Source organism: Poecilia reticulata, unplaced genomic scaffold (genome assembly GCF_000633615.1).
Source record: "Poecilia reticulata strain Guanapo unplaced genomic scaffold, Guppy_female_1.0+MT scaffold_389, whole genome shotgun sequence".
NCBI lineage: Eukaryota > Metazoa > Chordata > Actinopteri > Cyprinodontiformes > Poeciliidae > Poecilia > Poecilia reticulata.
In genome coordinates, this window is record NW_007615158.1 from 1 (window position 1) to 16750 (window position 16750).

The window sequence follows — 16750 nt, forward strand, 5'->3', positions numbered from 1 at the left end:
TGCGTGCGTGCGTGCGTGCGTGCGTGCGTGCGTGTTGACCATTTATTATCCTGAAGATGAACTGTAAATACTTAAAAAGTGTCTCTACTTTACTTCAGGGGGCCAAGACATGCATAGTTTTTCTCCCACTTAACAGTTTTGTTTCAGATACTTATTTGTTTCAGTGCAAGACTTACAATTTCTCCAGGCTTGAAGTTAAAGGCTCCATATCTGACTTCTTTATTGGTCGTGTCCAGAAACTGAGCTCCAAAAGCCTTTGGTCTGTTCTCCGCACGGATGCTCATCTTAGACTGGATGCTCTAGAAAACAAAACGATAAGACCAACCTTGAGACATTTGCTGCTGACATTTTTTCCTTAAATGTTTCAAAGTTGTAAACATTTTACCACAAAGGCATCCCGCATGATCTCCAAGATGTTGGATGAATCCTCTTGAAGCACACCGATCTCAGCAATGGGGAAATATTCTTTCAGTTTCTGCAAACAGAATGAAAGAACATATTGGATCCTGTGAACCTAAAAGCAGAGGAAAAGAGTTGAACGGCTGTGGCGTACTTACAAGGTAGTACATGTAGGAGTAGTTGGTGACGGCGAATATGGGGATGATGTTATGGTTTCCCAGCAGACGGACCAGCGTAGGTATCGAAGGGTAATCCTGCTTCGTAGCCTGAATGTAAGCACCATTTTCGTCCAGGTGACAAGCCTCGTCGTTGCGCTGCAGGATTCCCGCCAGCACGTTGGCGCCGTCAGCCTCATAGTGAAAGGCTGACTCAGTGGAGAAAACCAAGAGGTGAGTGCTGCCTTCGCGCCAGCCAATCTCCTTCTGGAAAAGGAATCCGAAACAAAAGCAGTGAGAATGCATGGCTAGGAAAACAGAAGATAAAGGAACTTCCACTGAATGACAGAAAGGGAAAACTTTTGCAATGGTGAATTTACCAGAGGAAGGACTAAGATACAGAGGTCCACTAATGTCCATCCATTTTGGTGCTATGAGTGACTTTTTATTATTATTTTCTCAATTTTCTGGCTGTTTTATTTGTTTACATCAGCATTTACTATAAAAACCAACATCAGAACTCGTTTCCTGATGTTCTGAGTTCAGAGGGGAATCTAAACTAATTATATTTATTTTTCAAATGACTTTTTCATCCATCCATTTTCTTTACACCCTTGGTCATAAGGGGTGCCCATCTCCAGCAAACGTATCGGGCGAGGTCACCCTGGACAGGTCTCCAGTCTGTCTCAGGGCAACACAGAGACATGCAGAACAAGCAATCATGCACACACACTCACACCTAGGCAGAATTTAGAGAAACCAATTAACCTGACAGTCATGTTTTTGGACTGCGGGAGGAAGCCGGAGTACCCGGAGAGAGCCGGGTACTTTGGGAGAACATGCAAACTCTGTGCAGAAAGACCCCGGGTCAGGAATCGAACCCAGGACCTTCTTGCTGCAAGACAACAGTCCACTGTGCAGCTCTTAAATTACTTTTTCATGACTCGTAATTTAAAACTTAGGACTTGGAACCAATCACCTGGTCTAACTAACCTTACACACTGCTGCCTGCAGAATGGCATCAAATCCTCCTTCGGGGGCGTCCAGGTTGCCAGATATCCTCTCCTTTTGGAGCTCTGCTGTGAAGCTGTCTACATCCTTGATCAGTGGAATGACGTTTTTGAAAGAGAACGGAGAGTCGCTGTCCGGCCACGGCTGTTTGAGTCTGAGAGGAGGAAGCAAAGTTAGGATGAAGCACGCACATTCACAGGTTCTGCATCCATCAGCGTTTTATTTTTTCCCTTACTTGTCAGGTCTCATGTCGGTCTGGGGCTCAATTACTTTATCCACAAATTTTCCAAACCCAATGGTGTAGTCACTTGAAATTTCTTGCACCACTGTGGCTACAGGTAAAACACACACCATCAGTTTTCTCTTCTATTTTTTGCAGATTACCTCAGAGGAATTGCAACACGTCACCACAATCCAAATGTGCTCACCCAGCTTGTTGCCCATTTTCTTCAAGTTGTCCAAATCGTCCTTCATGGAGTTTGAGAAGTCCATAAGAATGTAAAGATCCAAAGGGCCTTTAGTGGGAGCAAACACATTCACATCCACCTCTCTGGTCTCTCCAGGCAGAAAGGTCATGCTCACTTCCTGTGGCGACACCTGAGACCGCTGAAGGTTCATATTAATGGCTTCGTTCTGCACAGCAGCACAAATGCAGAGAGAGAGAGAGAGAGAGAGAGAGATTCAACAATTGGACACAAAACAATTACGGAAACACAATTTGAAAGAATGACAGAACAATTAGACGAGAAACATGACAGAGGAAAAACGTACTCGCTCTATGGTCTGTTTGCTGGTAGCTTTGATGACATATGCAGCGTTGCAGCCGTGAGCGAGGATTTTCTCATGCAGGTCACAGCGAGGAAAGCCAAAGTCCTGAAATATGAAGCCAAAGTTTGAAGTTTAAGTGCATTGTGGACTCCTTTTTAAAAATCATACACTAATATTGATCCAAGAGAGTTCAGATCTCAAAAAAAAAGGAAAATGTTGAGGTTTTCTTTATTTAGAACAGAGTAGAACATATTTATGAGTTCATCTCATCAGTAGATAAAACAACAAAATCCATTTTATGGTTTCGTCATCTGCTGAATAACATTGTTTTAAGCAAATATGTCTGCTTTCTAAAACACTAGAATTTAAAGAAAACAACAAAATGATTTAATTATCCTAATCAAATGGATTTAATACTGTAAAAAAGGTTAAGGACAAATAAAATGCAAATTAATGTCAGAAGCACTTACTTTTTATCCTAATTCTACGTTTTTTTCCCATTTTTCACTTCTTAGTTTTGTTTTCCCATACCTCTCTTAGCATGAAAAAAGATCACCTCCAATTCTAATGTAACGTTTCTAATGCAGAAACGATAAATAGTGAAACGTTTTGAAGTCTTTCCATCTCTTTTTAGTTTATAAATGCTGAAAAAGTCATCTTTTCTCCCAACGTCTCTTTAAGGGAGGAAGAGAAGATGTGAAATGAGCTTCCTGGTTCTCTGCTCTCACCTCTTCGCTGCAGTATGCACATCCCACCCCGGCCTGCAGACAGTCTGAGCAAGTACCGGACCGGGCCGCCAGGCAGGAGTTCACTGTTTGGAATAGAAAGTTTAACTCATGAAGCATCGTTAGAGTATACGTGGTGACACTGACGACACTGTAGTGAGCGCTAGCTTAGAACAAATGCTAAAAAAAAAGAAACAAGAAGAAAAAAACAAGTAGAAAGCTTCTCAGAGATCAGCTCTTTTGGGATTTACTTTTACAGATTTCAATAACATTTTGCATGACCTTTAGTTTATTTTCAAGGATATGTCTGCTAAATCTGTCAAACTTTTGAAGGATTTCGATTGAATGATATGTGTTGCTGGTTGTTTTGCATTGCTACATGTTGAATTTTAATGTTACTGCATGTTTTTGGGACCGTAGGTGGAGATTAGCATTTGTAGCTATAACCTGGTGCAGTACATCTCTCCCTTAGTGGTTAATGTATGTTGTATATTGTCCCATTTTAAATAAATTCATCTGTTTATTCATTAAAGCCCAGCTAATAAACAACTAGATAACTCAGGACCTTTTAAAACATCCATTACACATTAACTATATTCTTACAAGCACATCAAGTTTATTCTTAGCATTTTCTTGGATTGAGTCATTTATGTCATGCATATAACACAGACTGGAGTCATTGGGGTAAACTTATTCTACAGTGATGAGTTTGAGTTTTAAAATCTTAAAGTGAAAAAATTTACTCCTTGATTTTGCCAAAAAATACTGCTGAATTAGTCAGTCGATTCACCCGACCAGATCACCTATTATTAGATCCAATATTTTTAAGCTTAGCTTATTTAAAAGTCAAAATCATGTCATAAACAAGTTAGGTCAATAATTAATTCTGATTTTCACCTTCAGCAGAGCAGCAGGTCAGCAGGACGGCTAGCAGGCCGAGTCCTGCTAAGCAACACAACGACCAGCTCCCCATCTCGCCCCTGCAAAAGAAAACAAACTTCAGCACAAGCTGCAGCCGTCTCACCTGTTTCAGAGACATCAGCTGTACAAAACTGTACCAACACATTCACATTTTCCTGTCTGAACTGCCACACTCTTCTCCATACCATTATTTTTGATAACATTCTTAACATTTGAGTACTAAGCTTTCACTTGGGTGTGGCCACATGTCATGAAGCATCACAATGTTAAAGTTGTCTTCCAATTTGCCAGAATGATAAAGGATTATTTCACAAGAGGACTAACTCAGATTAATATTAGGCTTATCAGACTTTTACTGGATTATTTTATTCTAGACAAAAAAAAAAATCTAATCATGACTTTTTCAATATCTTTATTCTTTTATTCTTTTTACTAAAACTGAGCTGAAGGTGAATGATGTGATATTATAAATAAATGTATTGTTTAATCTAGTACATACATTTGGATTAGTAATTTTCTAAATAATAGAACAGAATATCTCATTCCCACACTCAGTTTTCGTTTATTCAACACTCATCCAAGCCTGGAAAATTATGCAGATAAAATTCAATCGACAACAAGATTTGCTCAAAGACTCAGAATCAAGCTGTTTTGTTGTATAGTTAAAGATTATTAAAAAGACTGTGATTACATTGGAAAAAAGACCATCGTAGAGATCTACAGTCTGATGAGAGCGGTCTTATCTAACAGGTAAGATACTTAAAAATTAAAGCACTGTAAAAACACGAAAACTTATTTTTGCTCTAGTTTTTTGTACATTATGTATTTTTCATAGGACAAAACATAGGACAAGTACTTTTTATTATTGATTTAAAACAAGCTCCTACATCTTGCTGAAAAGTTATGTGTAAGTTAGTGTTGTCTTATTTCAAGTGTACTAAGATATTTGAACTAGAAACTGGACCAAAAAGGCCTGTGGTTTTTGCAGTGTGATGGTTTTGGTGTTTTGGTTTTCTGTTGTTGCATCTTGATTCAAAGTAGTCACACAGCAACTTAAAGTTCAAAATAAGAATGAAGGGCAAAGTGATGCGTCTGTAATCAGAGTTAATTTCAGCTCCACTATAAAAGTGCATAATGGGAAGCTCTAGAATTTCAAGAAATAATCCACATCCGGTTGGCATGTTACATGAGTTGATAGTGTAGATTATGGATGCCTCTCATCCAGTTTTAACCTGCCGTCCTGTTTGGTATTGTCGTATAATTTCAGAGCCAGTTGGGACACGACGCGGTGCGGTCGGGATGGGAAACAACCGATGCAGGGTGGGATCTGGAAACGTTCCACGCAGCGCTGCAGTGTGCGCTATGAAACCGCATTATAATTTCCTGCAGGAATCTTGGATGCAAGACAATCTGACAAACAAACAGAGGCAAACGCAGGAGTTGTGGAGCGAACAAAGACTGCTGTGTGGTGCGGAAAGGTCTGTAATTGTCTTGGTGGGCAGTGGGAAAACAAATGGATGATTTGTGTCAACTCGAGGGGAAAGAATTTCCCCACGAGGCGAGAGAATGACCTGTTGAGAGTTAAAAACGCAGCCTGGTGAGCACATTGGAAAGGCGGGTTTGCGCCTCTCTGTGAAGGAGAGCAGCCTCCAGGTGTGTGTGCGTGTGAGAGGAGTGGGAGAGAAGGTGTCGCATAAATCACCGAGCAGCAGAGACGGGCCAGGACAACAAACCGCCTCTTCTTCTGCAGTAAATACGAGCAAAGTGGCGCTTTATGTTCCGCTCGGAGGACAATCACAGACGAGCGGGTGCTTCTGACCCAAATTACTGCCTCCAGCGGCTCGTGCTGCTTCTCTTTGTTCTGAAAGCTCCTCTGGCACCAGAAGAGGAGACGTTTCACTGAGCTCAGAGCCGGGGCCGCTTCTCCTCAGACAAAAACACGCCTGCCAGGTGGACATACCACCAGTGGGTGTGGATCAGCCCCCCACCATGACATCAGCTTAAGGAGAAAGGGAAAGAGGAGCAACAGGAGGGCGTCGACCTTTACAACAGCTGTCAGGGTCAAACTGTGGCGACAACAAATAAAAATCCCAGTGGGTTTAGGGATTAATGTTATCTTCTCTACAAAATAAGCAAAAGAAAACAACAAGGACAACCATTAGGATTAAATTACTTCTAATTGTTCTGCCTCAAAGGCCCAGTCTAGGGTTTCAGGTAACGATAAATTTAGAAATCGATTATTTGATTAATCAGATAAAAAAAGAATTGGCACAGTCTACAGATTTAATCACTTAAGCCATTTCATGCAATATTCGAAATACATTAAATGATGCAAATAAGCAAATATTGTAATTCCTTTGTTTAAGAAAAACATTTTATTGCCTAAAAATGTAACAACAACATTCCTTCAGTGAATTTCAACCAGATGAAGCTAAAACTACGAGAGGAGTTTTGGCTAAAATATATTTACAGACAAAAGTGTTTTTATCATAAATTAAATTTTGCATAGCTTTTGCTTAATTCCTGGTTGTTTTGAATTTTTTTCTGAGTATGTATATTTTCAATCGATTTATCACGATTAATCCAAATCATCGTTTCAGCCCTGGTCCGGTTGCTGCTTTAACTTATCCAAACAAATTAAAAGTGCAAAAGAAAAGTCATTAAAAAAAATAAACTAGGCAGCTCAAGGCAAAGCAAACAAAGGTGCTAATGGTCAGCAGGGACCCCCAAAAACAATCCGCTTCTTACACAGAATGTAGACTCAAATATTTTAGATTCTGGGATTTTTTATTTAAATTCTACGACTCAAGATTTCAACAGATGTACTAATTTCAGTTACACATTAAAAAGATGAGCATTGATAACTTAATGATGCCAGTTTAATCAATTTTGCTGGAGGCACATTTCATGCACATTGTGACTACAAATATTGTTGCATAATACATTAGTGCAAGCTATTAATTGATTGCGCTTCTTTCCAGAGTAAAACGAGTCTTTGCTGAAAAGAGATGCACATCGCATATCAACAGCAAATCAATGAGCAAGTTTCAGAAGCAAAGCAAGACTTTATCAGTTTTTTATAAAGTGCTATGAACTGATTAATGTGGCCGGCTTGATTGTTAAATTACAAGTAAACCAAAATCTAAAAGTAATATTAATCTAGTTTCTGGTGGAAATATTTTAGTTCACTTCAAATAAGACAAAACTAACTTGCAAGTAACTTTTCGGCAAGAAATAGGAGCTTGTTTTAAGTTTTTTCCATATTATAAGTTAAAATGTCCTGTTCCACCAGCAGATTATTTCATGCAATACTTTTTCTTCAATATTAGGGAATTATTGACTTAAAACAAGCTCTTATATCTTGCTAAAAAAGTTACCTGTAAATTAGTTTTGTCTTATTTCAAATGTACTAAGATTTCTGCAATAGAAACTTGCCAAAATTACTTGGTAAGATTTTGTGTTTTTGCAGAATAGTAGCGCTGAGAAGTTTGAGAAAGAGATGAGTTTATCTGAAAGTGGGGCCCCTCCAAAAAAACCCTCCCTGGGGCCACATGCAATCTTGGTCTGTCGCTGTTTTTAGCTTGCATGCAATTGATCTGTTTAGTGCAACTCTAAGTTACATAAAGCAGTCACTTTATAGCCATCCACCTCGCCCTAAAGGTTGCACCACACAGACAAGTCACTTTTGCGACACTCAGTAGTGAAAACAATGAAGTTATTAAGAAGATTATGGGTGAAAACAAAGAGATCGCTGATCAAACAAACCTCCCAGGAGCGTCGGCTCACAGTCCAAGTCCAAAAGTCTGACGGTGTGGAAGAAAGAAAAGTATTTCCTCTTTTGCCAAGTATCCACCTGGGTTAAATAAAATCTCTGCCCCAGTGTCCAAGTTCAAAGTCGCCTCCAAAAAGAAAAAGAAAAAAAAAGTTGCGGTTCTTCTCGCTGCGTTTTCTTGCGTCTCTCCTTGTAAGGTGCAGCACAGTCAATTATTTACTTGTTTGCTCTTGCACTCAGTGGAGAGTGTGCGTCTGCAGGAGAGATACGAGCGACTGTGAGACTCCGGCTGAATGTCAGTGGGAGTGCTGGGACTTGATCCTTTTTGCTCTAGCGTACACACCCACACACCAGTCCCTGTCCAGGTACGCTGATGTTAGGAAGAGAGTTAACTCACATCCGCTGGCCTGTCTGTGTCTGTTCCCCAACCTGCTGCAGCTTAAAGCTCCACACCTCCATGTGTCAAGACCCCCCCCCCCCCTCCCTCACTGCATTCCTCCCCAACAGGAGTTCACCTGTGTGGGCTTGAGATTGTGGAAGCAGGCCCCTCCTTCAGGCCGCCTCCCAATCTCTAGGGAGTGGCGCACATTGGAGAACACTGCCTGCAGGCTATGGGAAACTGTTCTGTGACTTGTGTTTACTCAACCATGTTCTCGTGCTAACGGGTACATTTTCTTCTTGGCAAATATTTAATACTAGCAGAAGGATTATGACACTGTTTTCTTTTTTTTTTTTTGTTTGCTCTTATTTCATGATGCAACTTATTTCTTTTAGTAACAGAGTTGCGAGTGAGCAGGGAGATCTGCGTTCCTGTGCAGACAAGCCCACACGCTGCCGTGACCATGACACTGAATCCTTCTGTGAGCCGTGTTGAATTGTGCTCCAACAGCCTCACACAATGGAGCTCAGCGACCTTTTCTATTCACACGGTTTACATGTTGGACAAGATTTTAACAACTCAAGGTTCACACAGCTAAAGGTGCTTACCAAACCGACCTGTGTCAGTATCTAAAACTCAAAGATTTGTTTTTTTTTTTTTTATATTTAAGTTTTATGCTACTTTTGCAGGTAACAAAATTTATACATGCATGAAATATTTCTGCCAGAAAAGACGTGGGCACCTCGTCTTTTCTCCATTAACTTGGAGATGTTGCTCCTTTGATGATACTGCGTTCAAGTTGTCAGATTTTTCTGACTTTCCAGTTGAAAAAAAATCTACTTGAACACCCTTCAAAGTCGGATTTCCCACTGGGACCAGTTACTGGTCTACCCCCAGTTACTGGTAGACCAGCTACTGGGTCTACCAGTACTTATATTTATATACCAATACTTATATTTTTATCCCACCAATAGTACAATTCACATTTATGCTAAAAAAACAAAACAAAAACAAGCAGAAATAGATAAATCCTATTCAGTGTAAGATTGTTCCGAATAAATCAAAGGTCTATATGTAGCTGACATATGCCTACAGCTGTCAAATTATTTTAATTTACATGCATGGTAGACCAGCTACTGGGTCTACCAGTAACTGGTGTTACCATATTGTAACTCAAAGTCCCAGTTAGTGGGACTTTGAGTTACAATATGGCCGCTCCTCGCATCAACAGTAGTAGCTGTGGTGGAAACATGTTTGTTTCTACATTGCATGTGTCAAGTAGCAGAAGAAATGCTACTTGACACTCTATTGCAAACCAGTCAATTCAGGAACACCATTGAGTATCCTTAATTATGACACACAAGTAAGAATGTGTCATAAATCAATGCTAAGTGTAGCGCCTGCAACTCTAAACTGAACAAATTAAAAGTGGTGTTTGCTTATAGAAAGTAAAAGTTAAAATGACGTTTATAAGATTTGTTCACAGAAATATTGCGAACAATATTTCTGGGCGTTGTCATGATGAAATTCAGACTTCTTAACTGGAACGCTGTCACCTCTGATCTGACGTCGCTTCCAGCTCAGAGTTCCTACTTCCCAGCTGACTTGAACACAGCATCAGGCAGCTTTTGGATATTTCCAGGTGTTTTATACAAGACTAGAGTGTTCAAAGAGTCGCAGTTTTGTTATCCCCCGACTGGCATGCAGTCACAATCGCCCACGCTGGCTGAACTGTAAATCATTGAGCTGGTTTCACCTTTTTGCAAATTTTTCTGCGGAACGTAACAAAATTGTTCCTTTTTGAGGACTTTTTCATAGACTATATCTAAGATATTTGAAAGAACATGCAGTTTGGGAAGCCGAAGTTCCCCAGAAGAAATGATACTTGACCCTCTATTGCAAACCAGTCAATTCAGGAACACCATTAATTATCCTTAGCTCTGATTGGCTGAACAGCCAAGAGCAAAGTTAAGGAAGACTATAGACTAGCATCTGCTGTAGTACCAAGATGGTTTCCATTCTAATTAATGCATATTTAGGTAAATTCTCTGTTTGAAATAAAAGTAACAAAAGTTTAAGTGATTCTGAATGACACCAGAGGGACAGAGTAAATTGTGAATTGCAGGTGTAGCAGCAGCTGCATTCCTAAACAGTTAGAACAAGAATCCCGTTTGTACAATGAACACACAAAAATCATCCAGCAAGTCTCTCACTTGCACGGCATTGTTGACAAGTGGTTTAAATGACTACGAGGTAAAAGGAGCTCTGTTCCTCTGTACTGTACATACCACACTGGACGGACGCGCTCCTAGCAACCGGAGCTGGTTGGACATACAATGGAGGACTCTCACTACAGGGGAACAAAACTTCTTTAGTAGCGATGCCTCCCTTCTGTCTGACGGTCTCGGCTGACACTTGAACAGCAGAGCAGTTCAAAAGAGCACTTTCACATTTTTTAAAAGACAATCTGTGGCTCCCCCAGCTGAGGATGGACTTTGTAAATACTTATATTTTTATCCCACCAATAGTACAACTCACATTTATGCTAAAAAAACAAAACAAAAACAAGCAGAAATAGATAAATCCCATTCAGTGTAAGATTTTTCTGAATAAATCAAAGGTCTATATGTAGCTGACATATGCCTACAGCTGTCAAATTATTGTAATTTACATGCATGAGAGAAACGTTTTTGGAAAGGACACCAAAACCGGGTCAAGCCCAAGGCCCCACATCCTCTTAAATCCGGCCCTGCGCCCGCTGCATTGGTCTGTAATTCAGCTGTAAACATTACACAAACAAATACACAACATATATTTGTTTGAGCATTAGATGAACTAATAACAGAAGGTTTACCACACCTGTCATTGCTAAGAATCTTTAGAAACTTCAAATTAGCCTGCACAAAGGCAGTACAAAAAAATGTTAAAAGTAAAAAAAAAAAAAAAAAAAAGATTGGATTAGTGTCCAAATTATTTGAAACGTTAAATTAGGTTAGAAACTGATAGGAAGTGTTAACATACTTCAAACGCAGCGTGGCTGGAGATCAGTATTTGAATAAAACCGCCTGAATTCAAAGCAAACAAAAATACTTACAGTAAATCAGATGCTGTGGTGATGAACCGGCCTCATCAGCTGAAGAAACTGAGTCACCCAGGGTGCTGGGAGAGCCCTACAGCCCACCCAGCCAGCCTCAAAATTAAAAAACAGAAGAGAAAAACAGTAGGACAGCATTAGCTTTGAGACATGAAGCCCCCTCCCGAGAATGACTCCACCTCCCATCCCCTTCTGAACATCTGAGTCAAGTCTGTGTCCAACTCTTCGCCATTTGCATGATAAAAAGACGGCTTTGTGATTCACTGGCTTTATTCAGTAGGAAGTTAATGAGGACTGTAAACAAATGATGACAACAAGCCAGAACAGAAGTGTTATCTGACTGAATCCAACATATTGTTTTGGGGGAAAGTAGCGAGAGTGATAAAGGAGCGCTCATTACGCTACGTCTCCTTGTGACGTAGTTTGTATTTTCTGTATATTTCTATAAAAGAAAAATAAGTTAAACTAATAGAAAACTCCCCCTACCTGTTCATTCGACATTATGCTGTCGGTACTTGACAACAGGGACTCGTTCCTGCAACTCAGAAAGGGAAGGTCTTTGGTGGGTTTGGCACATTTGACAGTGAAAGTTGTGAACGGCTCAGTCCGGACAGGTTCGGCTCGAGCCGTAATCTGGGTGTGGCTCGTGGGCTCACGCGGCCTCCGTTGATTGAAACACCTGCGGTGAGGATGATTAAAGCCCGTGAATCATCGCTCCGACATTCATACCCGGCAGGAAAATGTCTCAGACGGACTTTAGGGTCGCATCTCACACTTACGCTCTTCATACTGCGACTTTTAATCCAGTTTATGACGTTCAAATAAACGTTTTGCCCCAGGACTTTAACAACATAAAGAGGTAACATTACACGTGTTACATAAACATTTATATATATTTTTATTACATACACTGAGTGCTTTGCAAAAATCATTTATACCTTTTGAACTTTGCTCTTTCTAACCTTCTAGCACTATGTATAGCAGTCTCTAGACTCCTGCAGCCTCTTCCTCCGAGCATCTTTTCTGGATCACCTTCAAGCATGATGCTGCCACCACGTTTCACAAGGTGGTGCGTTCAGGGCAAAAGCACAGTGCTAGTTTTCTCTATGTGGGCCAATGGTTTCATCTTTTCCGACATGTTTGCTGTTGTTCCTTCTTCCATAGCTTCTTAAGAAAAGAACATCAGCTGTAACCACAAAAGCTTGACAACTCCAGTCTGTTTAATTAAATCTTTAACAGATTTACAGAAAGATTCACTCTTCAATAACATTCTAATATATTGACAGTGGAGTCAGTTTTAAAAAAAAATATATTTTACTTTGTCTTTAATTTTAAAATGAAGTTTTATCCATCGTAACTTTTTAAACAGTATTTGTTATTGTTACGGAAGTCAACATAATCAGAACATGATGTAAGCTACTTGTTTACATTTAATACATTTCGTTAATAGATCATCTTCCACGTTAAATCAATAAAGTTAAAAGTGCTCATTGTAAAACTATTTGACAAGGGAGATATTTATCCAGTTGCGAGTGTGTGTGTGTGTGTGTGTGTGTCGCATCTATGTAAATACGCAAGAGCTCCACCTGAGTGAAATGTACCCGTCTGGTGTGAAATGGAGGTTCAGGATGTTTTATACGTTTTTTTTTTTCCTGTCAGTTCTGCATTCCGGACTCTGCAAAAACATGTTGCGGTAAAAGCAGAACGCAAACATTTGCTCATGCGCTTGAACCAAATGGATGGCTTCTGTCACAGCTTGTAGCCAGAGGTGTGTGTGATTCAGCTGACTGTCATTAATGATTCAGCTCCAAGCCTTCAGCTGGGCCGTAAACCTCACAGCCCGGTGAAAAAAACCTCACCATGGGCTTTAGTCACCTAAAGCTAAAACATTTCATCCGTCTTCAAAAACACCTTAAAGATCTGCAAACTTCAGTGACGTGCAAGGAGATTTCCTGAGTTTCAGTAATCCGGTTCTTAAGAGGGAAAAAAAACTTAAAAAAAAAAAACTTCATAACTCTTTAGGAAATGGAGGAGGTAAACAAAAAATTCAAATTGAAAAGGCAACATTCGCTTCTTTAATTCCTGGTACAATCAATACACATATCGAAGTGTAAAAATTAACTTGTCTGACAGGAGTTCACTATGTCACAAACAAAAATGGAAAAAAAAAAAAAGGTTTGCACACAACCAAGAGAAACTGACATTTCACTACAAGTACAGGTATAAAAATGAAACAGCTTTCCATTCGCTTTATCCAGTCCGCTTAGGAACGCGCTCCGTTGAAATCGTATTAAGTTTTCAGGCGTTGCCGACGTATTAAAACATCTGCGTGAATCAGACACAGCAGAAGCGTAATTTTGGCTTTAGGATGCAGCGGTGCAGATAACAGCCCAAGCTCCAGAAGGCAGTCCAGTGCTTTGATTAGTCCAAGTTCAGCAGAGGGTTTGCTGGTTCTTAGCATCAACATTTCAATCCGACGGGATCCGTCGCTCCTATGATCCAACACGAGGCCCTTTCTGCTCGTTGTCTGCTCACTGCTTTGCTTTCTTTAAGATGGTGCCCACCGCAGAGATGACCGTGGTCTTTGTGCCGCTAGCCGTAGTGGTCACCGACACGACGGCGGGAAGGGTGGCCGTGGTGGTGATGAGGGTGGGCTGGGCCAGGGTGACGGGGATCGCAGAGTCCCACTTGCTTTTCCTCTTCTGGGCGTCTGCTGGCGGGAGCAAAACACGAAGCAGGAAGTTAATTCAGTGAGATTTCACAACTATTCTTGTGTTAAGAGTTGATTAATCGTTATTTTGTTCATTAGAGAGGCTGGCAGACAGGCATAGCTGTGAGGCGCCAGGTGGGTTTCAGGTGGGTTTCCATCACAAACTTTCTCGATATTTCACTAATTAAAAAAACAACAACACAATTTTGCAATTTTGGTGTTTCCATTAAATAAGAAACGACACGTGAAAAACTTTATTAACGCGATAAGTCATTAAAAAACACGTGAAGCCATCACCCTCCTACCACTTCCTGTTGTCTTTGTCATTTCTGCCAGTAGTAACATCCAGTTGTTGATCATGTGACTCATGATGTGAAAAAATGTATTTACGTTGCAGGTTTGCGAAATACGCTAATTTCGATACGGTCGAGAAAACAAACCCTCATCCTAGCGCAAAAACCTTTTATCGAAAAACATGAGTTTAATCAAAATTGGTGAGTTTCCCTTAAGCAAATTTATTTTGTGCAAATGCATGGTCAACGGAAACACGGCTTTTGTTGCACATCAGGTAGTGGCTCTCCAGATAAGAAAAAAAACAACAACTAAGAGGGCCACAGATGAAAGTAACGCCTGTATGTTTGTATTCAACATTTCCACATTTTACCACAAACATCAAAGTATTTTAGACCATCACAGACAAATTAGTGTATGATAATGAAACAGATTGTATCAATCAATCAATCAAATTTTATTTGTATAGCACATTTCAGCAGCAAGGCATTTCAAGGTGCTTTACATAATTAAAGAAAAATAAAAACAGCATGTGACATTGAATAAACTGTAAGAAAGAGATTTAAAAAAAAAGATTAAAAAATACTKTTGTTATGGAATTTAAGCACCTGTCGTCACCGGACTCTGCCGTCCATTTAACACGGGTATTATCCAGGCCCCGTCGCCTAACAGGACAAGGTCTGCAACCTTGTAGCACCAGGCTCCGTCCACCTGTCACGCGAATTTTTGCACTAGGACTTCGCCGTCCTACATGGATTTTTTGTGCACTATTTTTTATATCGTATGTATGTATAACAGCCCTAAATTAAATCCAGAATTCACCTAATTACTAAAATACATCCATTTACAAATGATCAGCAGGGACAGCAAAGTGTGCTGGAAAACCTGAAAACACCATCCTCAATATGCGACATGGTGGTGGCAGCATTATGCTGTGGAGATGGTTTTACTCAGCATGAGCAGTAGAGAAGCTGGTCAGAGTAGCTGTCTCTGTTTGCAACAACAAACAAACAGAGCTACAACTGAATGGCTCAGATTCAAGCATTTCCGTGCCTTAGAACGGCCCAGTCAAAGGCCAGATCTGACTCCAATAGAGAATCAGAAGAAAGAGATTCTGTTCACAGAGGCTTGTCAGACAATATGGCTGACACCGAGTCGTCTGCAGACAGTTCTGTGTCAGGCGGGAAAAAGTTCTTCTACAGTTTAAGTAAATGCACGCCACCCTTTTCAGAGTTTTATTTATTAAAACCACACAAAACCACCCAAACACCTTGAAACAGTGGATCATTTCCATCCACTTCACACAGTTTTCCACTACTTTTCGTTGATCTACCACATAAAATCACAACCGCTGAAAATCTGGGAGGGGAATTCTTATCAAAAGTTTGTCTAAGAGAGGTTTCATCTTCCCTGGTGGAGTTTTGTGCAGCGAGTGTTACCTGTGGCGGTGGTGGCGGTGCTGCTGCTGGTGGTGGAGGCTGCTGTGCTGGAAGGGTTGGTGCCTTTCTTGGTTCCGGTGACAAACTCGATCTGAAGAAAACAGATTGAAACATCGCTGAGGAGCTGCTCAGAGTCTGGCGATTCTTCAGCGCACCACAAGCTCACTTCAAATTCAATATTTCAGAAACTGCGTTTCCATCGATTGCATGTACAAATAACGCAAATTGGAATAAACACGGAAATTTCGAAAAATGCAAAAAAACAAAGCAAAACGTTTGCGCTAGGACGATGTGATTTTTTTCCACCGTATCGAAATTTGGATATTTTGTGAAACCGCAATAGAAGCACTTTTTTTCCGGACGTCGCCACCAGTGGAAAAGATGAAGAAAACGACAGGAACGATGGGTAATAACGAACCTTGTGAACACACTTATTCACATGTGATTTTAATTGCGTTATTTATTTAACGGAAAAACGACAACTGGGAAATTGTTAGCCAAACATCGACAGCTCTTGGCGACAGCCCAAACATGCGCCGCAGCTGCTGCGGCGCATTTCCGTCTGTCAACTTACTTTGACAGACGTGGGTCTGTCASACCTACTGTCAACCTACTTTGACAGTAGTAGGCATTGTGCAAAAGCATGGTCAACGGAAACACGGCTTTTGTTGCACATCAGCCATATCTAACTATCAACCTACTTTCTCGCTCTTATTATTCACAGACAGTTTGACGCCAACAATACCACTAAGAGAGAAAAAATCTGAAGAGCTCAGTTCCACCAGGGAAACAAGAAAGCTGACGTAAAAGATCCGAGCGGGTACAGCCACGCTGCAAACCTGCACTGGGTTGGGCCGTTACGAGAGCTGAACTTGGCAAAGGTGACTTTTGCTTCAGATGAAGATCGTTAAGTAAAAATGAAGCGCAGCTGGTGGAGACTTGCCTCTGAAAACAGAAAAAAAAAAAAAAAAAAAAAAGAGACTGACAGCATATTTATCCTGCTTTTTCTTTGTTCGGCTCACCTTGGTCCGCTCCTTCTTGGCCTTCTCTAGCTTGTCCATCTCCACTTTCTGGGCTTTGGCTGGA

At 40.5% G+C, this 16750-nt stretch overlaps 2 protein-coding genes across 2 annotated transcripts; both read right to left on the minus strand.

Annotated features, from left to right (window-relative positions):
• Window positions 1–176: 176 nt before the first annotated feature.
• LOC103460961 (integrin beta-4-like) lies at window positions 177–11323 on the minus strand (the record flags this gene model as incomplete). The annotated part of the gene is made up of 10 exons (XM_017303548.1): window positions 11225–11323; window positions 3956–4038; window positions 3062–3144; window positions 2337–2438; window positions 1994–2198; window positions 1801–1897; window positions 1548–1719; window positions 558–821; window positions 386–475; window positions 177–299 (listed from the first exon to the last, which is right to left on the minus strand). Coding segments are annotated over exons 2-10 (1212 nt in total), but the record flags the coding sequence as incomplete, so codon positions are not given.
• Window positions 11324–13270: 1947 nt separating this feature from the next.
• LOC103460962 (SAP30-binding protein-like) lies at window positions 13271–16744 on the minus strand. The gene is made up of 3 exons (XM_008403272.2): window positions 16687–16744; window positions 15665–15755; window positions 13271–13937 (listed from the first exon to the last, which is right to left on the minus strand). The coding sequence occupies exons 1-3, from the start codon at window positions 16723–16725 to the stop codon at window positions 13756–13758; spliced, it is 312 nt and encodes a 103-aa protein (XP_008401494.2). The 5' UTR covers window positions 16726–16744; the 3' UTR covers window positions 13271–13755.
• Between the last annotated feature and the right edge of the window lie 6 nt (window positions 16745–16750).